This window comes from Microplitis demolitor, chromosome 4 (assembly GCF_026212275.2).
Source record: "Microplitis demolitor isolate Queensland-Clemson2020A chromosome 4, iyMicDemo2.1a, whole genome shotgun sequence".
NCBI lineage: Eukaryota > Metazoa > Arthropoda > Insecta > Hymenoptera > Braconidae > Microplitis > Microplitis demolitor.
In genome coordinates, this window is record NC_068548.1 from 2,725,494 (window position 1) to 2,751,896 (window position 26,403).

The 26,403-nt window shown below is 31.1% G+C and overlaps 1 protein-coding gene across 2 annotated transcripts in view; it reads left to right on the forward strand.

Annotated features, from left to right (window-relative positions):
* LOC103570236 (protein trachealess) overlaps positions 1 to 24,517 on the forward strand; it is a 53,850-nt gene extending 29,333 nt beyond the window's left edge. For both annotated transcript variants that reach the window (XM_053738608.1, XM_053738607.1), the window contains exons 2-11: positions 3,852 to 4,090; positions 11,460 to 11,539; positions 12,659 to 12,748; positions 14,260 to 14,452; positions 14,838 to 14,959; positions 15,409 to 15,602; positions 15,928 to 16,034; positions 16,395 to 16,542; positions 16,918 to 17,042; positions 21,618 to 24,517. In XM_053738608.1, the coding sequence (XP_053594583.1) occupies positions 3,862 to 4,090; positions 11,460 to 11,539; positions 12,659 to 12,748; positions 14,260 to 14,452; positions 14,838 to 14,959; positions 15,409 to 15,602; positions 15,928 to 16,034; positions 16,395 to 16,542; positions 16,918 to 17,042; positions 21,618 to 22,993 (2,664 nt within the window). In that variant the 5' untranslated portion in view covers positions 3,852 to 3,861 and the 3' untranslated portion in view covers positions 22,994 to 24,517. The remainder of the gene's footprint in view (positions 1 to 3,851; positions 4,091 to 11,459; positions 11,540 to 12,658; positions 12,749 to 14,259; positions 14,453 to 14,837; positions 14,960 to 15,408; positions 15,603 to 15,927; positions 16,035 to 16,394; positions 16,543 to 16,917; positions 17,043 to 21,617) is intronic.
* The last annotated feature ends 1,886 nt before the right edge of the window (positions 24,518 to 26,403 follow it).

Genomic DNA, 26,403 nt, shown 5'->3' on the forward strand with positions numbered 1-26,403 from the left:
CCATATATTGTTTTTTCATACCGGAAAACACCAAATTTTTGGACCCGGGATGATTATCATTTATTGTGATACCTGGTTGACCACAACGCCACAAACATATGGTAATGGTAGCAGAAAACATAAACGCTTCAATGCTATACATTAAACTGCTATCCGATTATGTCGGCTGTCCATAGAGATGTGAATGCAACTCGCGACTCCGCCTTCACGTTTCAAATTTGCATACTTCTATAGTTCTATACTTTCAACTGGTCAATTTAATGCATATGCTTACTCCAATCCCACCAATGAGAGATCACCCCCATACTTTCCATAGCTGCGGGTTCTTAATTAATCATTCGTGTATGTAAATGTTTATAGCTCAATAAAAAAGAAGTATTTGCAGAATGATCAAGAGATAGCATACAGTTAAATTCCGATGACTAAAGAATTGGTCATGATCAAGAGCGATCAAAGTTTATGGTTATTAGGTACATTGTTTGAATTAACTGAGATTGAAATGAGAATGGCTTGTTATGGTGATGTTTAGTTACGCTTAATAACTGTATAATGGCTGTTCTTTGGTTTTCTCTGTAGGGAGCTTTAAACGTTTTTAAAGTCAGAAGATGTTTTCTGTTTTAGAGGATAACCCGTCGCTTTCGACACTAGGGAATATTAAGAATTAGGGGTAAATATTATTATGGTGTTTTTATACATAAAGAGTTTCTCAAAGAACATGATTCTTTCGTGTCTCAAGTAATTTTACTGAATACATTATTTTCATCTTTTTCTATCATTTTATATTTTCCAACTGCGACTTTGGTTGTGTTCTTTGTCCCAGTGGAATAATGACAGCTTTCAAAGTTACAAAGAGCAACTTCTAGATTTTAAAGGACTCAAGAGTGTCATTGAACCCTTTTATACAGAGAGAAGTCACAGAAAATAGATTTTTAATACCTAACTTTGTTTTTTAAACTTGTTTATTTTACAAGTTTGGTTTAAATTTTGAATTTTAACCTTGGAATAAAAAAATCACAGCTTTTTTCAACTGACGCTTTTTTTTAACAGGGTACACTTTTTGTAAAGTTTTAATATAATAAGTAACATATTCATGTAGGACAAGTATGCGCTGTGGGTAAGTGCGCGCAAATCTATGCATTTCAGCCCGAAATGAATGGATTTGCGCACACTTACAGCGCACACTTGTCCTAAATGTCTCTACAGTTCCGACGTTGGCCTAAAATAAGCAATAGATATGATCGTAATCATTGAAAGTATGATGACTATATGACATCTAATTTTACTTTACTTTTTTTTGGCCACGCAGACAGTGTATGAATCGTTTGCATTCTAGGAATCATTTTGTAATCGATAAATAGACATTATAATAAAGGTTGATCTGTCACAGAAGATAACGTAACAAGTGGACTAAATTATCCATGGTCGTGTTGGAATTTTATTCGTTCCACTAAAAAAATATGTTGTTATAAAAAATAATATTCTCGCCGAGCCTAATCCAATAGAGAAAATGACCCCATGTATGGAATGTATATTAGTGAAGTGAATTTTAATATTTAAAAATAACGACTTAACCGAGATTCGAACCCAGATCTCCCGCGTGCGACTTCAGTCCTTATTTCATCAGTCCGATGTCTTCTTTGAAGGAAGATTTAAACTTGTAGAATACATTTTTGAACGGTATCTCTGCTAATCTTTAATTTATGAGAATCTATTGGATTCTATGAGATTTTCTAAACAAGGATAAGACTGGATAGTTATGAAAGTAATGGTGTAACGATTTTTCAAATAAAGTATTAATTACTGTTTTTGGATCTTTGCTATACTTTTGGTAATAAGTAATAAAAATAATGCATTTATCGATTATTAGTATTGTGTTCTAAAATATATTGAATACTGGATTTTCGAGACTCGTTTTCACTGCGCAGTTAACTTTTGTAATTGTTAAAGAAAAATAAAATAGCGTTATTTTTATTGCATTATTTGAAAGTTGTTGGAAGCTATAAAAATTCAGTATTCTCAATGCTGATTGTAAAGATAAAAGAGCTTACGTAGAAAAGCTGATCCCTCGGCAGTCTACTAGGGCAGCCAGAATAAGTCTCTTGGCGTCCGCAAACGTGTGAAAATAAAATTAAGCGGAACTTTCGATGAAATTGGTTGAAATTGGGCAAAAGGCCAATAGTTCTTTTTGTAGGTACATTCCCATGGGGATTTCTGAGTAAAACCAGGTGCCCCTTGACAACTATGTGTTGGTATGTGTACGGTAAAATATACAATAAGCTTGTATAGAAAAGGGATAGAAATATTAGATGGTGCGAAAAAAGTAGAGAACTTGGACGAAAGTGATGGACATCAATAATTCAGTAGGAGTATGATAAGGTTACTACGGGTTCACGGACTCCTTCGATTAACATTAACACGGCTTGATCGGTTTACACTACTACACCTCTGCCATCTATAAGTGCATTTTCTTTCTTTTTATCTTTAGACCAACAGAAAAATTTACTTTCTTTTGATAAATAATATTATGAAAATAAATATATATATATATATATATATATATATATATATATATATATATTGTAGAAAAATTTTTTTTTGCTCAAATAACTGTATGTCAACATCAATCGACCATTTCAATGGGCTTTAATTTAATTTTCTTCAACTATATTTTTTTATAGTCGACTTAACTGCAAATCGATGACTAGAATTTGACGTCAAAATGACTGCAAGAACTTAAAGTTTCTTTCTGCAGATTTCATGCACCACTTTCTGTAACATTGCCCTCAAAAATTTAATTTTAGATTCGATTTAATAGTTATGTATACGCATATCTTTTATTTCAAATTTAATACGAAATTTTGAGTCTAAAATAAATAATATTTTCTAATTTTCAATTCCAACTCTCAGTGGAAAATTTTCGACGATAATCATGAATTTTTTTTTACTATTTTATGTATTTTCTTCCTGACACTTGCCAGGCTAGAACTGGCAGTCAGTCGTAATATATATCGACTAATATAATTTTCTACGAATATATAAATATGAATTTTATATATAGAAGCATATAATTATGTATGATTATATCTAATCATATGTCATTTTTTTCCTGGGGATACACACAGAAAAAGGTGGATCGTCTAAATTCAGATATTTGCCACCTTCGCCTTCAGCTCGAGTACGCAATTACATACGAGTGTTGGAATGTCCTACTTTTCACCCATGATGGGTAGCATGCAATTACTAAATCTTATAAAAATATCTTCCTGAAGTCGTTTGTTGATAATTTTCTGATTGAAAGTGAATATTAAAAATTACTTCTCTAAGACAATAATTAATAAAATATTTTCAGACACAATGAATACACGAACAATAAGGATAGGAACTTAATATTGTATAATTTTTAGTTTTACATATTCATGTGTCTTACAGTATATTATAATTCATTGAAATTTAGTAATGATCCTCTTAAGACATTACGGCAACTAATTCTATAAGTCGGGACCCCTATTGTTTCTTTATAATTTTCAAAAAATCTACTGAAAAGTAATGAAAAAAAAAAAAAAAAAAAAAAAAAAAAAAAATGATTTTCTACTTTTTCACTAACCTCAAATTTTAAATTCCATTTCTATTATTGTACGAAAAATTCCTTACGCTCAGTGGGAAGATTGTTAGACATCGCGACCCGCGTTTTTGTTATTCTCACTTTTGGCTTAGATGACAATATTGCGCGGGTCGCAATATCCCTACTTTTCGCTCTTGGTGCGTAATATGCGAAATATAATTATTCAATAGTATCATATCGTAAATGATTATAAAATTGTAATGTTACTAAAAATAGTCTCTGATTGCAGTTTGTTGGAGATGCGAAAAGAAAAAAGTCGAGATGCAGCTCGATCAAGGCGCGGAAAAGAAAACTTCGAATTTTATGAATTAGCAAAAATGCTCCCTCTGCCAGCTGCGATTACTTCACAATTGGACAAAGCTTCTATCATAAGGCTGACCATTTCTTATCTTAAATTAAGAGAATTCTCAATGCATGGAGAGCCACCTTGGAACAGAGATGCACCTCAACCTAACAAAATTGTTAAAAGTAAGTGATATAATTATTTGAAAACGTATTCACAAACAGACTATTCTATTATGCACGAGAAAAAATATTTGCGAACTCAAGTAAATCGACAATTCTTTGAATAAAGAAAATATTTCGTGGATAAAATGCATATTTTTTTTTTAAATTAATTGTTATTATTATTATTATTTTACTAATAATAATAATTTTCTAATGATAAATGTAATTTTTGGTATAATGACTATTTACATTACATTATATAATGAAGGACCTTTTACTCCACCGTCCATCTTACGATTTTTAATTCATTAAAAAAATTCATTTCTCTGAAAATCCTAGACAAATCCTAGAGAAATCCTAGAGAAATCCTAAAGAAATCCTAGAGAAAACTTAGAAAAATTTATCTCTCTGAAAATCCTAGACAAATGTTAGACAAATCCTATACAAATCCTAGAGAAAACTTAAAAAAATTTATGTCTCTGAAAATCCTAGACAAATCCTAGAGAAATCCTAGAGAAATCCTAAAGAAATCCTAGAGAAAACTTAGAAAAATTTATCTCTCTGAAAATCCTAGACAAATCCTAGACAAATCCTAGAGAAATCCTAGAGAAATCTTAAAGAAATCCTAGAGAAAACTTAGAAAAATTTATGTCTCTGAAAATCCTATACAAATCCCAGACAAATCCTAGACAAATCCTAGAGAAAACTTAGAAAAATTTATGTCTCTGAAAATCCTATACAAATCCCAGACAAATCCTAGAGAAATCCTAGAGAAAACTTAGAAAAATTTATGTCTCTGAAAATCCTATACAAATCCCAGACAAATCCTAGACAAATCCTAGAGAAAACTTAGAAAAATTTATGTCTCTGAAAATCCTAGACAAATCCTAGAGAAATCCTAGAGAAAACTTAGAAAAATTTATGTCTCTGAAAATCCTATACAAATCCCAGACAAATCCTAGAGAAATCCTAGAGAAAACTTAGAAAAATTTATGTCTCTGAAAATCCTATACAAATCCCAGACAAATCCTAGAGAAATCCTAGAGAAAACTTAGAAAAATTTATGTCTCTGAAAATCCTAGACAAATCCTAGAGAAATCCTAGAGAAATCCTAAAGAAATCCTAGAGAAAACTTAGAAAAATTTATGTCTCTGAAAATTCTATACAAATCCCAGACAAATCCTAGAGAAATCCTAGAGAAAACTTAGAAAAATTTATCTCTCTGAAAATCCTAGACAAATCCTAGATAAATCCTAGAGAAAACCTAGAAAAATTTTTATAGTTTAGTGTCAGTTTGACAGTTTAGTGTCATTGGTGCCTTTAGTGGTATTAATTTGAATTTGACAGTAAAGTATAGTACCGACCATTCAGATTACTAATGAACACTAATAAAACACTATTTAACACTAATCACTTCCAAAATAGTATCGCGAGATTCATTAGCCAGAGCACTAATAAACGCTAATAAAACCTTATTCAAAACTAACCACTTCCAATAGTGATGCAAGATTCATTTGTCGAAGTACTAATTAACACTGATTACATTCAATAGTTTTGTGAGATTCACTAATCAGAATACTAACGGTCAATAATGATCACTAATCAAACACTTATCGACACTAATGAATTTCCAATAGTGTTCATTCGTTTTTTTCCGTAATAGTGGGTTAACCTCGATTTCTGTTATTGTTATTCAGTTTTTTTAGTCTATTTTGTTTTTTGCATTCAACATTGGGAATAATGCATTCAAGTTTGATAAAATATTGTCAACAGGTTATTATGATGATTATGATGACAAGTACTGGTTGTTTTCGGGATAAAAAAAAGAACTAAGTTGATAAAGTAATGAGTGTCTTAAGTAATACGAATCGCTCATGCAATAGTTGACATGTGTCTACAACAGAGTATTACTATAGGGAGAAATCCGAAAAAAGAGATGTTGCTTTTCAACCGATTAACTTCAGAAAAAGTTTGCAAAGTAAATTTCATTGAAATTCTAATGAATCTATCAAATTCAATCATAAGCAGATATATGATTTATAAAATTTCAATTTTTGTCATGTTAGCTATGATTCATAATTTTTCATCATTAGGATTATATATTATGATGCAATCAATTGATTGAAACATTTTTTCTTTTAAATAACGAATTTCAGCACGAAAATGCTTTTCCATGTATTGTAACTTCAAGCTCTTTAAGCTCGGCTTCTATAAGAGCGCTATAGTTGGCTCGAAATATTGTGTAATTTAATTATCAAAACATTGCTAATTCATGTCATTTTTATGTTTTTCTTCTGTGAGAGATAACAAAATAACAAGATAGTTGTTAGCATATTAAAGCAGAATATATTGTATTTTTGGATATGCTGTGTAGATAAAAGTTGGTAGGGTCGACGCGTCCACTTGTTTCCGACCGGTTTAATATCATACGAGAGTAAGAGGTCAACTTTAGAAGGAAAAAAACTTACTGTCCATTGATGGTGATTCATGATATTCATACATGTTAGATGACCAACAGTGATCTAAGATACATAGTAATTGAGAATTTTTCGACAATAATCCAACTGATAACATCCGAAATTGACTTGTCACTCTTTTCAGAAGATATTGAGATGGAAGAATACTTTTAACATCTGAACTGTGATGGGTTCATTAGACAATTCGGATATGTCGGCTGCCCAATTTTAAAACACAGTAACTGACGAAAATAAAATTTTTAAACCATGAATTGAACCATGTTCACAAAACTCCACTTGAACACGATTTCGAGTTTTTTCATAAGATCAGAAATCTGCAACACACATATTATCTAAAATACAGTAACTCAATGATGATTATTAGACATTATTGAAGTATTAGATAACTAATGGTAAACTATTTTTTTATGACCCTTAAATGTAAATGATCTGAATTGACATAATTTTTGCATGCATATGGAACAGAAATATTCGACACAAAAGATATAAACTAATTAAATTCAAATAGACTAAAAGGGGTTGACTGTGGTATTCAATAGAATTCCACCCTTTCGACTTCAGACTAGTTTACATTGGTGTCCCATCAAATAGACACTAGGGGGAGCTTTCTCTTCCGAGGGTCTGTTTTCATTGTTTTTCATATTTTCATCACTGGTATGTGATAACCTAAATCGACAAAAAAAAAAAAATAGAACTAGCTTATTGAAACACTCTAATCGTCTTGAAATGTATGGAAGAAAAACAATTCTATCAACGATGCTTAAAGTCGTCGGTAAATTAGTCAATAAATACACCTTTTTCGAACGAACCATGTTTTTTCAAAAACGACTTAATAAGTTATAGTACAATCTGGTTATAAGCGATGTTTCTGACTATACTCTTACTTCGACATTATTTGCACGCCAACTGTGGTACATACAATTAAAAAATAATATTTTTTACATGGCTGACGTCAAAATTTGAACGAGTAGGTTTCATTAGTACCCGCTGTGTTACACATACGTATGCATCATCTCAGTAAAAAAATTCTCATAGATTGATGGTTGGGTCAATATTTGTCGATGATTACGAGCTTGAAGTGCGCATGTAAAAAGGCTTAGAGGGGCAAATTTTTTCTTGTTTCGTCTCTACTCATATGTAAATCTAATCACAGCTCAGCCCTTGTACACAATTCTCGCATTACCCGACCACCAATGTAACTAAACTAACAGAATTGAGTTAAATCTACCCCAACTCAAGAACTCATCGCAAATTTTCTTTCATCCCCTTTGCCTATAATTTCCCATTCTTATCGTTTTTTTCTTACATGATTTGATTTTCTTTGTTACTCTTACTGCTTCGATAAATTATTTATCTTTTTCGCTTTCTTTTTTTTCACCGAAAATACCAAAGGAGGAAAAAAAATGACACAAAATGTTAAAAGTTTAAATAGGATCAGAGAATGAAGGGAACGTTAAACCAGTGTTGAACATAGTTGTTGGTTAGTTAACGATAGCAAAGCTAGAAGGGTAACTCTTGAGAATAATTTTTATCTTCTTATGTTAAATATAGATTTGCTCGAAAATCACTGTTTATTAGACAGTTGGAATTTAAGAAAATTTCAGTGACAATTTAATTCCAAAATAATCAATGTTATGTTATGTAAATTTACAAGGTTCAAATTAACCTCTTCTCCACACAGTATACATTATTTCTTTGAAAATCTACTGTGACAATACAATTTAAAGATGTTCGATAATTGGATAATGTAAAAGCTTCATTTCACTATTGATATATGAGATTTCAGTATTTACCGGGATGTTACACTGTGTGTACACAATTAACGGATGAATTGTCAATTTTAGAGTGTACATAAGTAATTTATGATGAACTAGTGTCCCTAAGTCTAAAAGTGTCATCATCCGAGTAGTTTTCTACTAAATTTTTGAATTTCTCATCGTAACAATCGACGATTTTTGAAAAATTTGAGAAACTGTTTTCACTTCGAAATTAGTGTGTGTGCGTGTGTGTGGATATGCGATAATTAGTCAATTTCACTTGATAATTCATGCACACTTACAATGGTTTTTTTATTAATTATTTGAAATATAAAACTTTTTTCAAATATCTTAAAAAAAATTATAGTTTCTTGATGAAAAAAGAACCCGTTAGTTTCAGCTACGAAAATGATGTATTGCTAAGAATGATCAAATGGCTAATAGTATCGAATAGCCCCCTTGCAAGTTACGTCCATCGGAAAAATAATACTTACTTCAGGCCTGGGATGCTTCACATCTTATAATGTTTCTATTTATCCAAGTGAAATGTTATATTGGTATATGTCCCATAGGGATAACTTTAGTCTCAAAGCCAATACACTATCCTTCTATGCTTGTTTTTATTTCTATCGTGCCTCATGTAATATATTTCTAGGTCTGACAATTATCTCAAGTGAAAAATAGAGTAAAACTAATTGTCATAAACTGACAAATTGATAAACTAAACAAATACGTTTGAATTGTTGCATAATCACTTCGAGAATAAACTATGGTTTAGACCTGTTTAGAAAATCTCATAGAATTCAATAGATTATCACAAATTTCTACAGAGATTTTATAAGAATGAATAAGTTCTATGAGAAGTGCTGTACTTCACAGGGGTCATCAGATATTTTCAGCTGAGTTTTTTTCGAAAACAAAATCTCTAAATTCAGAGTATTCATACAATCACAGACTGCACATTGATGCGCTACTGTCTAATCTAGTGAAATGCGCTTTAATTTTTTGGTAATATTCGTTTGTTTAAGAAAAAAATTCGGCCAAAATTACCATTTACTGTACAAGTACAACAAAGATAGTATCGTTCGTGGGTTTGAGTGTAATAGAGAAAGAAGTGCAAATCCCTCTTAAGTTTAGGCTTTATACACACAGCTATAAGAATCTATCGGATTATTTAAGCAGGGAGATGACTATGTGTGTATCACTCAAGAAGTATGGCCATGTGGCTATATATGGTGTACATAAGGCCCTATGTGATTCGTTTGTCTCTAGTTCCACTTAAGTTTCTAATTGTACTTTTGGATTTGTAAAAATGGAAATTTTAACAAAAATAGCAACCTTTAAAAGAAGACCTTTAAGAAAGACCTTTTTCATACAGATCATTGTATAATAGAATGGAACTTTTAGGATCACTTGACTATTACACACACACCTACGGCAATATTACTTGTAGTATACACGGAGAGAAAATTGTGGTAACAGTTACAATATATTATGGGAATGGTTCCCATACTGCATAGTAACCGGTTTTTTTGAAATGTTGATTATAAGAACGGCACCCATATATATTATGATAACCATTCCTATAATTATGGGTATAATTCCCATATGGTATCGGAATAGTTCCTATGGAATTATGGTAATCGTTACTATGTATCTATGGTAATGGTTACCATAATATTATAGTAACAGTTACCATAAAATATAGGGCTTATTCCCATATACACTTAGGAACCATTACGATGTGGTTATAGGATTAGTTCCTATTTGCTTATGGGAACAATTCCTATGAGTATGGTAATCATTACCATGATTCTTTCACATGCGATATGGAAATTGTTACCATAATGATAGGAATTGTTCCCATACTTATGGAAACTTTTCCCAGAAAGTATGGGTCTATATCCCATAATCCCAAGTAATCATTACCATAACGGTATGGGATGATATTTCATAAACGTACTAGGAACAGTTACTATAATTTTTTCTCCGTGTACTAGCAACTATATTTTCGTCTATGACGATAAGTAAATATGTGTACTTAAATATTTATGAGTTTCATGAAATTTGTGCTTATGAAGAATTATCGACAGAGGGTGAATTTTTTTGGGTGACCATCAAGGAACAAAAGGTTCATCAGAACATTTAGTGAAATATTGAAGATAGGATTAAACAGGATTATTCCAGGAATACGTTAGACATATATGAATAAACTTATTTGGCCAGACGAAAAAAATAATGAGCCAGAAAGGGAGTAAGGAAAAGCTGCCGGGAAAATGTAAGGGTCAGTTCAAGATTGTGTAGGGAGATGTGAACTTAGTTTAACTTATCCCAATGGAGTTTATCAGATTAACCAGGCTCTGAACTGTGTGAGTTTGATTAAGTCTTCTAAGTCTTTCATTACGAATAAAACTGATAATAAAACGTGAGAAAAATAAGAGAGAGGCGAATTGAGTAATAAGGAATAATTTTTTTAATACTGGAAAGTTTACTTTGTTTACATAAATGTTTTTGATACAAAAGGGTTTCGTTTGATTCATATTTAGATACCGAGAGGGCAAAAGAAGACAAATAGAAAATAATGAAATAAAATTTTCGAGGTTTTTGTAACTCTAAAAATGGATTACAGGAACTAAAAATTATAATTTCAGAAGTGTTATTTCCAGGGTGCTGTCATCAAGAAGACCTCTTGATGGCAGCGATAAAAGACGACCAGACAAAGATTCTGAACTGAATTTAGGAGAAATAAAAAAAAATGGATTCATTTTCTTTCGTTCATTATTTCTGTTAGAAATCCAAAAATAGTATTCCAAAAACCTTCTAATCTTCGTTGCCCATATTTTGTGGGCGAAAGGATTCAGACGATAGAGATGAGCACATCTTTCGTTTACCTTTTCTAATAAAATTATAATTTTTAACTGCTCAATCCCAGGTAGCTACCTCAGGCTCTCGTTTGTTTTGATTCTTCTATAGATAAAGTTGTCTCGAACCAAGGTGGGATGTAAATTTACACTATCTTTCTGAATGAACTACTAGTTGATTCATAAAATAACTTTTTTTGTTAATTCTATTCACCTAAGTTGTTGGAAACATCAAATATCATATTTGTATCTTGAGGTATTGATAACAAAAAAAAAACTATTTTTTTTTTTCTAGGTACTAAAAGAGCAAGATTATCATCGACACCCTTTGCTGAAGATATGTTTGAACAACACCAAGGGACACATATTCTGCAGGTAAATATATTTACTCAAAGTATATATATCAGATAATTCAAGAGTTAGATGACTCTACTATTGTTATATGAATAACAATAAATTGACTGCACGCGTCAGAAGATAGCATCGAAGTTGTTTGTGATCGAAAGATACCGACATTCGCAAAACTTGCGAGCGTTAAATTCTTAGTCTACCGCCGGTAATAAGACATTTCCTGTAATTTTCATATTTGGGTAAATAAGGTATCATATTAATGAGAGATGAATTTAAATTCTGAGACCAATGAACCCATAATTCGATTATTATATAAGAGAGTGAACATAACTAAGTATAATCATTTATGGAAATAACATATATTCAAAATAAACTCCGCCGAGATATATTAAAAATATGAAACACATATCCAAGTTTCTACATAGAAATCCAGAAAACCATGGATTCTTATATAAACCCATACACTTCTTTATTAATTCCTATGAATTCTTACATAATTTCATACTTTCCTATATGAATTCCCATCCAATCTCACATTAATTTTTTTCAAAGGGGTGGAAGTTCTCGAGTCGAAATTTTAGCCCTCATTTCACACTATTTTTTGGGTTTTGCCCCTCATTTCATCTTCAAAAGAGCAAAATGAATCTCATCTCGCCTATAATGAAGTTTACTGACCCTCATTTTATACTCAGAAACCTTTTGCAACTAAACTAAACCTCATATCAAACTCAAACCTCATTTGAAATTTTGACAATCACAATTGTCAGTAAAATGAGTTCGTCTTTCTTACTTATACTGCATTATTTCAAATTTTTTTTTTCCATGTACGTATTTTTGAAAGTTTATATCATAAAATTACATGGGTTGATTTTCGTAATCTTCCATTAGAATATAATGACGTAGTGTAGCTCTTGTTATCAAAAGTATTCGTAGTAAGACATTTCGTAGGATTTTTCATAGTAAGTGAAAACTTCCTATGAAATTTTTCTTTTACAATTTTTGTACCATTTCGGAGTATAAGTAATGTCTTTCACAGATATTTATGTTAGATAAATTAATTCACAAGATTTAAGCTCTTTTCTAACGAATATTTTTTTCTATGAAAAATAGCTGTGCCTTTAAAATTTGTTATTTAATTTTCAGTCACTGGATGGATTCGCAATGGCCGTGGCTGCGGATGGACGATTTTTGTATATTTCTGAAACTGTATCTATATATCTAGGTTTATCACAAGTGAGTAAGCCAATTTTTTTTCTTAGTTTTTTTCTGCAAAAATGCTTCTTGTAGAATAGTTAAGTCTTAAGGAATCTAAATTATTAAATAATAAATATCAATATTTTGTCAATATTCTCTTGCATAGTTTACTAATAATAACCATGATAAAATATAATTAGTGAAGGGAGTATAATTGCAAAGTACAATAGTTAGCGTTGAATACGAATAAAACAGAAAAAATAAAAGCTACAAGAAGTCATGAGAAAAAATTGAAATTGTGGTCAAGAGGGAAGTGGAGAAAGAGAAAAATGAAAAGGTTGGCGGCCATGTTGGCTGGAACCAAGTAAGCACAAACTGGAGAGCTAGGTGACAGGGGTAGTAGTATGCTGCTCACGTAGTCTTGGCACGATGGCGTGTTCGCCATTCGTAATGCCTCTGGCAGAGGTAGTCTGGGAAGCTTGTCGAGTATGAGACAGGGTGGTGAATCGACAAGTAGAATGTCTGAGAATCTGAAGAAAGTGTTACGCTGTTACAAGGATAGGTGAGGAAATAGTTTTGCCATAAACCAGAAGGCCATGGTGAACAACCAATCACTCGTTTGGAAAAAAAAAATAAGTAATCGATAGCTTATTGTAGTGAATTCAACCCACTATTAAATTATCGTAAGGCTAAAGATTATTATTTCGATGCTGGTACAATTCAATTTATACTTTACACAATACAGCCCGTCCGTAATTTTGTTAAATTTAAATCATTATTAAAAAAATAATAAGAAATATTATAGTCTATGAAAGTGGTTAAAAAATTATGACCAATAAGCAAAGATGTTGTAATTAAAATGTGAAAACAATCGACGCATCGGGACTCAAGCTTTAACAGGATTCGTGTTTTCGTTATTTTCAAAAATGTTTTCATAGTTACTCGGAAAAGTAAATCATTGTTATATATACTAGCTGTTATCCGCCGGTTTCATTGGGCAATCGATGACATAGCAACCATTGCTAAAGATCAACTATCACCATAGCAACGGTTGTCATGGTAACCGTTGCCATAGCAACCATTGCTACAGACCAATCATTAGAAATCTATGATAATAAGTTAAAAAATCCATTTTGATGATGACTTTTGTAAAGTTCATTCTTAGTGGGTGTTTGTGTCATAAAAAAAATACATGCACCAAATTCCAAAGAGACAACCGTTGACTTACTGTACCTCAACGACAACAAACCGACCCACCCAAGAACATGAAATAGGTTCATTGTCTCGTACACCCAGTTATTGATGACGACAAACGTTTAACAACGTGGTGATGTTGACAAGATCAGTCAAATAACAGTGGGACACTTAGCTATTTACTTTTCTGTTTTTGACGTTCATGCATCTGTCACTTTTTTTTTTCTGTTAATCTTTATTTAGATACAGCTTACACTTTTTGATTTATAAAACCGATGAAATGATTGGACTTGAAATATTCAAACCATGAACTGTTCATGACAAAACGAATGACTGAGTTACTATCTGTTACTTAGGTTGAAATGACTGGTTCAAGTGTATTCGACTACGTTCATCAACAGGATCATGCTGAAGTTGCTGAACAGCTTGGTCTAGGCTTAACATCTACAAGTTCTACATCAGCTCCTCACTCGTCGAATTCAGGATTGGCGTCGCCTAGTAGTGCTGTGTCGGAAGACCATAGTACAAATTCTACTGCCAATCCCGATGGTAACTTTTTTCTTTTATTTTATATATTTTTCAGTTATAGAATAACCTATTCAACCAAAAATCCCAAATTTTTTTCACTAAAGCCTATATTGTTTGCATCTGCTGGACTGAAGTTTTTATTTAAAATTTTCTGTAAATAAGTACTACATATACATGAATGATGCATAGATAAATATATACAGACATACAAATGTATAGCATTGGGTGGGAGGTAGCGTAGCTCGTAGTGGGAGTCAAGACTGAGGGGAAGTTCCAAGTTAATGAAATTCGACTGTAGGTTGAATGACTTGACGAGAATCGACAACTGAATTATAATGATAATCAATTTCTATTGGTACTGTTGAAAGTAATTAACAGCTCAAAACAATATTTTTATTATTTTTAGTTTCGTCAGTTATGGCGTTAACCTCGACAGGATTGTATAAAGGCTATGATAGGGCATTTTGCATTAGAATGAAATCAACGCTCACAAAAAGAGGGTGTCATTTCAAATCCTCTGGATATCGAGTAAGTATTTTTCAAGTAAATTGAACAGGAAAGTATCCATTCATAGATAATCTTGCTAATAAAAATTAAAAATCTTGTGACGATAAATTTTTAGTAGTATGTTTACGAATGTTGCCGTGGATGCTGCAACATCGAGATGTCAATAGACACCCAGTGGGCCCTGGCCGTCGATTATTTTTAATTTTCAAATTTCGCGGTTTTATTTATCGATCTGAACCCACTTGTCTTTTTGTAATAATGAAAGCTTGGAGAATTCTGGACAGTCGGTGTAACGACCAGGGCTGGATAATTGGTCAGCTGGTAGCAATGGACATATGCATGATTATTGAAAGAATCAAGCTATTGACGCGATAAAATTAATTAAGATTCATATTTATGCTATAATTGAATCTCATAATTGATGGTTATTAAATTTAGTTAAATAAAGTTTTTTTTTTCTGATTGCATAGGTCGTTTTATTATTGTGCCGCTTGAGGCCGCAATACCCTTTTCATCCAACCAGAAAATCGACACCAACACTAATGGGCATGGTTGGACTAGCAATCGCTTTACCCCCACCAAGTGTTCATGAGATAAGACTGGAAGCTGACATGTTCGTAACTAGAATAAATTTTGATTTCCGGATAGCACACTGCGAACCTAAGTAAGTATGTTTGCAGAATATACTTATATTTGCAATATACTATACAACAAAGAATAAATAATTTAATGACATAAATAAATTGACTGCATTTCCTTCGGTTGAAATATAATTACGCACTGATCTAATGAGTCAATTGCATGTAATCATTTCAAAATCATTTAACATGAGCAACCGTATCAATAGTTCTTTCAAAAATGATATTCCACAAAAAAAGTTATTATCCTCATTAAAAGCGAAAAAAAATGAAAATCTGTTGTCAGTTTATTTAGCATATTTCCAATAATATATTATACTACTAAATTTTTCTTGAATAATTTTCTTACAGAGTGTCAGAGTTACTAGATTATACGGCGGAGGAGTTAACAGGAAGGAGCATGTATGGTTTATGTCATGGTGAAGACGTACATCGGCTCCGCAAATCTCACCTTGATCGTAAGTATTGAGTTAAGTTATCCAATTGAAAATTAGAACCTTCTTTGACACTAAAGAACTCAAATACAATCTGCATAGAGCCACTAGAGTCTTGAAATCCTTTAATAGATTTCGATTACCTTCAAGATTTTCGATTGGATCCTGTTATCGTGAAAGTTAACGAAATGAAAAAACTTTATAGATCCGACGAACCAAATAAATGAAAAAATGATTCATAACTGTACCTACTTTAATCAAATATAATTTGAAATTTTCGCTTTTTAAATGCTATTTACCAGTATCATTTATGTCCTATTTTCGCGCATTGATATGGTTTCAAAATATATAAAGTTTTATCAGATTATAATTTTCTTTTTTCAGTTATTAATAAGGGACAAGTCTTGACACACTATTATAGATTGATGAATAAAAAAGGTGGATATACTTGGCTCCAGACATGCGCAACCGTCGTTTGTAATTCAAAAAACGCTGAAGAGCAAAATGTTATATGTGTTAACTATGTTATCAGGTAATAGAATTTCTATTTATATATTTAACTGTTAAATTCTCTCGCTCGGCCAACGGTATGTGGCCTAAAAATGGCCGATTCGCGCCGGTCGAAGGATACAGAGAATGGATCCGCTCGACAACTATGACCATAAGCTATAATGCTGTGTTTTTATATCTGTACTAAAACTTTTGATAGCGAGTAAATAATGCGATTGGTAAAAAAAGATGACGTTTGTTTATTGGTCCATTAGTTTAGCAATATTTTTTGTCAAAACAGGGTGTTAGCTATTCTACTTTTTATGTGAAATTTAGATAGATGGCCATCTTGTGTTAGTTTTTTGTAATGAATCAGTACGATAAAAATTAAAATATCTGTTTCCTATGTACATTATAGTGGTCGAGAATATGAAAATTTAATAATGGACTGCTGTCAACTTGAAGACAATGTCTCTGGTGTCAAAAGGGAGGATGCGACCGGTAATGACCCAGAAAATGGATCTCCTGATGCTGATAAAGGAGGTAATATTAAATATTACAGTTATTGCGAGCTTATTTTTATTTTTCTCATAAGTATAGAAAAATCGACTCTACATAAAATTTTTTTTTAAAGGTTGTTAGACAAATACTCGTAAATGAGATATAGTAAATTACAGTATTTTTGGGTTTGACGAAGTTGAATAGTTGACTTTTGATTTATGTAAATAAGAAAAGAACATTGGTCTCAAAAAAATAATTTTAATCATTATGAAAGAAGAATAAAGTGAAACCTCAGGGTTGGTTCACCGACTATTCATCAAGAGTACACACTCACTACTTCCTGCTAAAGATCGTTAAATGATTAAAGTGTAAACAAAACCTCTATAGTTTTACGTTTTTTGAATCAATATTTTATATTTCTTTCATTCTCTAAGCGCATATGGAAGAAATCTGTTGTTTTATTAACATTAATAAAATTTAAATAATTGAAAAACACTCTGATATTATTGATTGATCTAATTTTAATTTTTTCAAAGACCCAAACTATAAGGGAACACAATGCATCTGAAAATCTACTTATGAAAAAATAAATAGCTCTATTATATTATTGTAGGCACCCCCCCCCCCCCCCTACACACCAATACGCGACCACGCCCTTTGAAAAGAAATTGCAACAAACATTTAAGCAGTATTACGATGTCAATTATCATATACTATACCGAATAGTTTTCGGAGAAAATTGTTACTGTAAATGTGGCCCAGTTTAAGGAATGAATATTTACATAATAGAAAATCTCAGAATTACAGTCATGAGTCAAATTTGTAATATATTATGAGTCGTAGTTTTTTTTTGTTATTTGAGAACTAAAGTGTATTGACGAAAACAAAATAGATTTTTTTTTGACTATTAAATATTCTAATTTCTTATACCGCTAGTTCATGGTATATTAGTATCACTAAAAAGTATTTTTAAAAGTTTTTGTTCTATTATCTGTTACTATTGGCATTTTCGAAAGCGTATCAAATTTTAAGTGGTGGTAAAATGACTAGTGCTATTGATAAATTTTGACACTCGTCAAATTATTTTAATATTTTTTAGGACATATGTAGAATGTGTGTATTATTGTGATATAATGGTTTGTTGATAAAAAATATTTATATTGAAATGTGTCATACAAATGAACTCAGTTAATGTTTTTATGGAGGGCTAGTTAACAATAGATCGTATCAAGTTTAAGATATCAATGTCCTAATCTAATTTCCTAATATTAATTATTGTAACGGTGAACTCACATTGTACATTTCTATATGGGAAAATTCGACGCCGCGTGGTTTTGAATTACTTTGAAATAATTGAGAATTACCCGTAGAAAAACGTTCTGTACCAGGGTTCAAAATTTCGACTTTGTCCGTGCTATAAATCCAATGAATGAATGGACGGTAAGAAATTCGGAACCGATCGTTAATTAATTAAATAAACAATTACAAAATTGTAAATAAAGTCATATCATTAACATGAATATGGTTAATTAATGAATGTCATATTTATAAAATAAATTTTTTTTCTAAACAGAAGTATGGACTTCTAATTGCTAGTCATTCTGATAATTTTAGATGCGTAAATATTCATTTTTGTTAGCCAAGTGATGTATAAAAAGAACGATTCAGCCTATGGATGTAATATTTGTTTGAATACTGCTAAAAACACTATTATCAATATTCAGCAATTTATTTCCAGACATCAAAATCTATTTTATAAAAATCAGTTAAAGTTGCATAGTTTTTTTGTTTTTATCAATTGCTGAAAACAAGAGCCTGAAAATAGATCATTTGGTATGAAAAGCTGCTATAAGTTAAAAAAAAAAAAGTTATTCTACTGTATTAAAGAAACACCTTAAAATAGTAGGATCAAAGGTAAGCTGCTATCTTAATTTTCGCATTTCTATTATGCCTAAAAATATATATTTCAGTATATAAATAATAATTTGAGTATCAATAGTTTAACATTGTTTTATTATGATTTTCTTAAAAAATAATGTTAAATGCAAAATAGAACTTGAATAATCCTTTACTTGATTAGTCGGACAGGGATCGCAGTCAGAAGGTAGCCTTGGATTCTCAGGACTCAGGTTCATCAAGAACAGATTCCATAAGACATGACCTTTGACGTAAGGCTGTACTTTCAGCTTTTCTATGTCAACGTTCAATTCCTCCGATAAGCAACGCCATGCTGGTAAATAAGCATTCTTTATCTTGTTTGTTTTCTAATAATTACTTAAATCACTCTTTTTCGACTTTTTTTGACTTGGTATAATTAAGAATATTTATAGTTTTATGAATATATATAAAAAGCGACACGCGCTCACAAAAAAATTCTAGTAAATTATTTAAGAATACTTAGTAAATAATGTCGCTTATGCAAATTTTTATTTTTGCGAAATGCGTGACTGAGTCAACAATTGGGGACAATGATTTTTAATGATATGAATTGATTTATAGGTTATCACGAAAACAAAGGCATTGACTAAAATTCCGGTGAATTTATTTATAGGTGTTCTGTTTCTTTCCAAAGATATATAATTTTCAGTACGTCTACTATAATTTTTTTTGCATATCAGATTCTTATAATAAACTTCTCATAATCTAGTACTTGACATACGAAAAATATACCATTCGTTAATTGAATGAAATAGTATTTGAAAGATGTCTTACAATAGAAAGAAGTTAAAAATGTAAAAGTTCTTAAAATCCTGTTGCCATAACCTCTAATTAATAAATTTGTAATTAATTATTTCATATTTGTTTCTTTCAGGTCTTATTTAAATTTTTCGAGTGCCCTGTCATAGAATGATGTACTATTAATTTATTAATAATCGACTTCAACCTTTACGAGTACTACAAGTTGCCTGCATGCAGCAAGATGTAAACAAATAAACTTAAGTTTGTTTATTTATAGTAATTGTTAATTGAAAACATCAATTCCAACATTGAGAAGTTACTTCAGTCTGCAAGAAACAAAATTGATAATAATTATCCTCAACTTCAAGATTTTAAAATTATAGACCTTTGAAAGAAAAAAGAACACCTATAAGCTTAAGGATATTTTAAGTGTCATTTCTTTAACATCATTGTTTCAAATAAATTTTATGATAAAAAATACTTCAGTCTATTTAATTTAAAAATCTAAAATTAACATTTTAAAGTTGACTGCTGACAAGCTTTTCAATAAAAATTTATAGAAAGTTTGCACATACACAATATCAGCATAGCTTCCTATGACCTCAAACACATAACAATATAGTGGAATATCTTCTATTATTTTTCTGAAAGCTGCCTTTTATACCAGATGATCTATTTTCGGCTATTGATAAAAACGAAGACAACTATGCAAGCGTACGAATAACGATCACATAAAAATTTTTAGCTTTATCTGATTTTTGAAAAATAAATGTTGTTTGTAACTAAAAATGAATGTTGAATAGCAGCTTCCTTACCAGTATAAAAATAAATAATACATCCAAACATTTTGTCATCTTTCTTTTTGTCTTTAGTCACGGAGTCCGACGGCTTTTATACTACTGTTTTGATTTAAATAAATAATTTTATCAAAAATTACACTTATGACCTTGACCTCAAAATAAGGTCTTGTTGAAATTTCGCAAATCTACTCTAACTTTCTAAATAAATATTAAGCTGGCCAACAAAAAAGAATATTATGCATTTTAAAAACATATTAGCATCTACTTTGAAAATTACAAAATATAGTGTGATGACTAGCAATTGGAAGTGAACGATTCTTCCTGTTTAGCAAATTTCATAGAATTCAATAGATTCTTATACCTTCCTATAGAGATTTTATAAGAATCAATGAGGTGACTAGCGACATCACAATTGACATCGTAATTTGATGTTTATTTCAATTTGATAATTAATACTCTTAATTAATCAGTTTTGACGCATAAGTTACTACAAAATATTAGTATTTGGCGCCTAGTTTACAATGGAATCAAAGCCTAAACCAGCTCGCACCAAATATTAATATTTTGTAAAAATCTATGAATCAAAAAATTGCTTTTGAAGTGCTCTTTCAGAATTCGTAATTTATCCAATCAAAGAATTAGAATTTGATTAATTATGAGTCATTAAAATCTTGTTTTTGGAGTTCTGAAAGTTTGTGCCAGCGAAAAAATTTTTTATTTTCCTTAGAATATTGTTATAATCAACGAAGTATTTGTTTTTCCAGAACCAACCCTAAACTACGACTAAAAATTGTAATTTTCGATTAAATGTTCTGTAATTGTATGATCATAGCAAATATTTTGAAAGAGTTCGTTGTAGCAACGCGGGGCTCGAAAAGTTCAAAATTAATGTAGAATTTTGAATCCTCTATTTTCAAGATGGTTCGTTCTTAGATATTTTGAATTCCTTTAGAGTGAAAATAGATTTCTAACAGAATTTTTCCGATAAATGTCATTAAGATCCACAAAACCTGAACGAATTACTATTTAGACTTGGTTGACTGCTCTGTAGAATGATTGCATTAAACAATGAATTATATTTTATATATATATATATATTTATGCATATATCTACATATATACATCTTTTTGTTTACAGCTGGCCAAAGTAGCGGAGATTCAGCGAATCAGCATTCCGATAATCCAAACCAATCTTCTCCAGCAGAACGCGAAGATAGTCGGACATCTGAAGGTGATTCTCAAGGTGATCATCATGAAGACAAATTGTCGCAATTACCACAAGAACAACCAGCAAGTATCACAAATATTGATAATTTATCAGTAAAGTCATTCACCCGGAAAAAACGGAAATTTTCTCATGAAGATGACAGTTCATCCGGTGAAGACGATGACATTAAGGAGCCCGGAAAAACACCGCGAAACCATGTCTTGAGTCCAGCATCGTCGAATCATTCTTTACATGCCAATGATCAAGTCCTAAGGTCTTCAAGTCCCAAAGTTCAAAGACTAGAAACTCCGGATGTTCCTGATGTTTCAGCTGGAGCTTCGGTGAAAGACTTAGAACAAGCTATGTCGAAGCATTTACCTGATGCGTCTTTGAGTAAATCCGATTCTCCTGCTACTAATCAACCAACTGATTTCAGTGCAGATACACTTTTGAAACAACAACAGCAAAGATCAACAATTCAATGGATTGGTGTTCATCACTTAGGTCATTTGAGTCCCCAGCAAACAAGCACATCATCTTTACCTGCATCAGCCCTTCTCCGCCAATTGTATGCTAACCGAGAAAGTGTTATTCGTGCTAACGTTCATGGTATCACTTCAAGTTCGAGTAGAATATCTTCTACTACTGCTTATTATACAGGAGAAGTTAACCAAGGTCCACTTTCTACAACTCCCAGTTCAGAAGGATCATCAGCTTATGGAGAAAATCAGTTTGTACTCGGTCACAGTCAGAAACCTTCTACAGCGACAGAGGCATTTACTAGTATGGTGTCATCGTATTCAACTGCTGGTGGTTATGGAATAGAATATAACTCAGCAATAACACCACCATCTTCAGTGTCGCCTAGAGATAAACAACAACAACAACAACAGCAACAACAACAACAGCATCAACAGCAGCAGCAGCAACAACAACAACAGCAGCAGCAGCAACAACAGCAGCAGCAGCAACAACAACAGCAGCAACAGCAACAACAACAACAGCAGCAGCAGCAACAGCAACAACAACAACAACATATTTCGAGTGTTGCCAATTATGAAACTCCTATTTATGGTGACACTGTATTACGGCATCAATTTGAACCTGCGCAACCCCTTCCGCTGAAACCACAAGTTTATGCCGCAAGTGCCCATCCAAGTGCACTAGATGCAGCGGCTGTTTATGCATCTGCCAGTCTTAGTGAACAATCGCAATTTTATCATCATCATGCTGCCGGACCCGGTTTTCATTTGTATCATCCTAACACTAAAAGTAATACAAGTAGCTGGTACAGCTCGACAACCTAATATCTAGAAAATTAATTTATGAAACGTAATTAAATTAGTAGAAGCGAACCCAAAGTCTGTCGATTAAATGGAATAAATATTCTTAAGTGCATATCAACGACTGACTTTATTTGCTACATATTTTATGTGTATTATTAGTTATTTTTTGAGGTGCGGATAATGTTGAAAATGTGAGAATGTTATTGTAAATGACTGTCTGAAAAGTCATTATAACGTAATCTTTCAAAAAATAAGCTTTCAAAAATGATACGGTTAAATCAAAATTAGTTATTTTAATTATGATTGTAAAGCATTCCGATGAAAAATCATCATCATTCATCGTGAAAAAAAAAAGTTATCAAATTCATTATAATGACTTTCAGAGTGTTATTTTACTATTCAAAAAAATGATGCAACAACATTGCAATTAGCCAAAAATGATTATTATGATATATTTGTAAAATAAAATCACCTTCATTATAAAGACTCATCGAATTTTTAAATAAATAATTTCCTGTTTTAAATTTTATCTTATGTTAAAAAAATTTAGTTAAATAAAGCTTCAATGACTACTCCAGAACCATCATCATTGCAGCAAATTCATTGTTTTGGTTTGTAAACATATTTTCATGTAATTTTTAGCATACCATCTATATGAAAAAAATATATATCCGGGACATATTTGGGCAAATGTTAATATATGTTTCATGTATGAAACAAATATTCAATTTTTCTCGGAAATACATTTTTTTCATGTAAACAGTATGACTCTTCATTATACTGCAATAATCTGTATGAATAATATCGTATAGACTATTAATTTTGGCTGTTAAATTATTAGTAGAAAAATTAAATAATTTAATATATAGTTGATATATTATTAGTGTTCTAAGTCGAAAAATCAAATCTTAAGGAATATATAGTCGTCCAATAGAAAGTTTAGGATTTTGCCCTACCACAATTAATTTTCTACCGCCATATTTGAATTTGCGCATGCGCAGAATATCATTTTCAGAATATTATAATAAAGGAGGAAAAAATAATGGTGGGGAGGAATCCTAAGCTTTCTCTGGTGTAACTATACAACCTAAATCAGTCTACATCAGCGTACATTAACGATTCGAGTTTGTTTTTTTGGTTTTTGTTTATTTTTTCAATAAGAACAAACTAGAACCATCAACGTAAGCCCATGTAAAATATTTTAGACTTAATTTTACGACTTGAAAATAAATATGTTCTAATCATCTGAAATTACTAACATCCGAAAAGGACGAGGATTCAAGTACTGTATTTCCATTAAAATAATTAACTTGAAAAATAATTAGAGTCACATGGGATAAGTGTGCGCTGAGAGTAAGTGTGGGCAAACTTATTCATTTTAGACTGAAATGCATAGGTTTGCATTCACTTACCCACTGCGCACACTTGCCTTACATTTGGCTCTAAATGATGCTGGATATTTTCATTCGAGCTAAATTTTACTTCATCTATTTTTTGTATAAATTTTCTTCAATAATTGTAATAAAAAGCCAATGGTAAAAATTATTTAAGACTAAAGTTATTATTATGGGTACAAAATAGATACGTAAATTTTTTATTATGATAATTGTAAACAACATATAAATTAAGGGTTATGCCTTAAGTTATTGCACAAAAAGAGTTTAAGTGATCTCTACTATTTTTATTTCTAAAAGCAGAACCATTTGGTTACGAATTAATCTAGAATTATAGGTAAAGGGTCCGTTGCCCTAAGGTTTTGATAAAAAGACGAAAATATACGTCCCCAGTGCAAACTGTTTCTACAGATTTCCGTAAGTCTTTAGGAAAAGTTTAATCAAGACTTGATGAAATTAAGTACACTTAAGTTACTTGACAAATGTCCCTCAGCAAGTTTTTTACGGAAAATTAATCAAGACTTGATCAAGATGAATTTCATAAGTATACTTGCTGAAGATTCCATAAAATCTTACATAATGTTCTTCTTAAAGACTCACAGAAATCTGTAAAAAAAATCTGCAACGATTCTTAACCTATAAAAGTTCCATAGAACAATGCCAGGTTAGAGCTGCTGCAGAATTCCCTCAAATATCAGGTCCTATTATCTCCGAGTTACTTCAAGCACAAACGCAATCTTACTAAGGTTTTGAGCATGTATTACCCGAGAAAGAATCAGACCTGATCATTCTCACTGGCTAAAGAGTAGTTTTTAAATTTTTCCCGTGACGGGTTTCGAACCCGCAACTGTTGTGTTGTGAAGTACATCCATTGTGCACTAGTCTGACCTGTCTTGTTCAGTTTACGACATTTTTTTGCTTGAAATTTTCCGAAAATTCTTTTGTTTCGGTTGAGATTATTTTTAACATATTTCGTGTGTTGATTTCACTGTAACATAAAAAATGTTACTTTCGTATGAAATAACATTTTTGTGTGTTAAAAAATCAACTAATTGTGACAGTTAAAACAAGATAAATATTGTATGTTAAATTGACACAAAAAAGTGTTGAAAATTCAACACTTAGAATTTTAACATACGCTTTTTTTTACACTTTGACGATTCATTTTTTACTGTGTGTATGTCGGACCCGTTAAAATTACTTCTCGTGAAGATTAGATATATAAGGGCGGTTTCAAAGTGTGGTTTCGCTTAATTGTTTATTTGACCCATTTATATTTGACTTCGTGCCCATATAACTCAGCTTAAGTATTTATGGTCTTAGATAACTTTTTTAATGATATAGATAATTTCGTTCAATGATCGTTCGGAACTTCAGTTACATTCAGCTTTAAAGAATATGCATACATAAAATTTAGTTTCGGATTATTCTTTTTTAAGAAAACAAAGATATTAACGTCGATAAATATTTTTATCTCTGATAAGTTTTAAAATTAATTTATTCAGGTAATATAATTATTTTAAGTGGAATAAAATATTTTTTTAGCACGAAATATTTGTTATTTTAAGTGAAAATAACTGTTTTGATTATTTTTATTTTTATGAAATCGCTGATAAAGTGGGTATAAAAATCAATCAATGGGTGAAAGTGCACATTATTTTTAAAACATAGTCTCAAAATTTTACGCTATACCATTTTCAATTGTTTTCATATTTATGAATTTTAATTATCAATAACTCAAAATTTTAAATCATTATCAAGCATTTCTCCAACAATGAACTCGAAATTAAGTGTTCTTATTGTATTAATCGGACTGTTGTCAATTATCGAAAATGTCTGGGTTCAAGGCGTAAGTCAATAAATACTAGTTGATTCAGTTGTACTGAAAAAATATCTGCACATAAAATATTATTTTGATATATATATTTTTTCTTTACAATTATTAAATAAATTCAGTATTTCATTCTCATTACAGAGCGGTGCATCAGGTAGCTGGGAAGAAGGACAAGTAAATAAAATATTCTGAAAATACTTTTT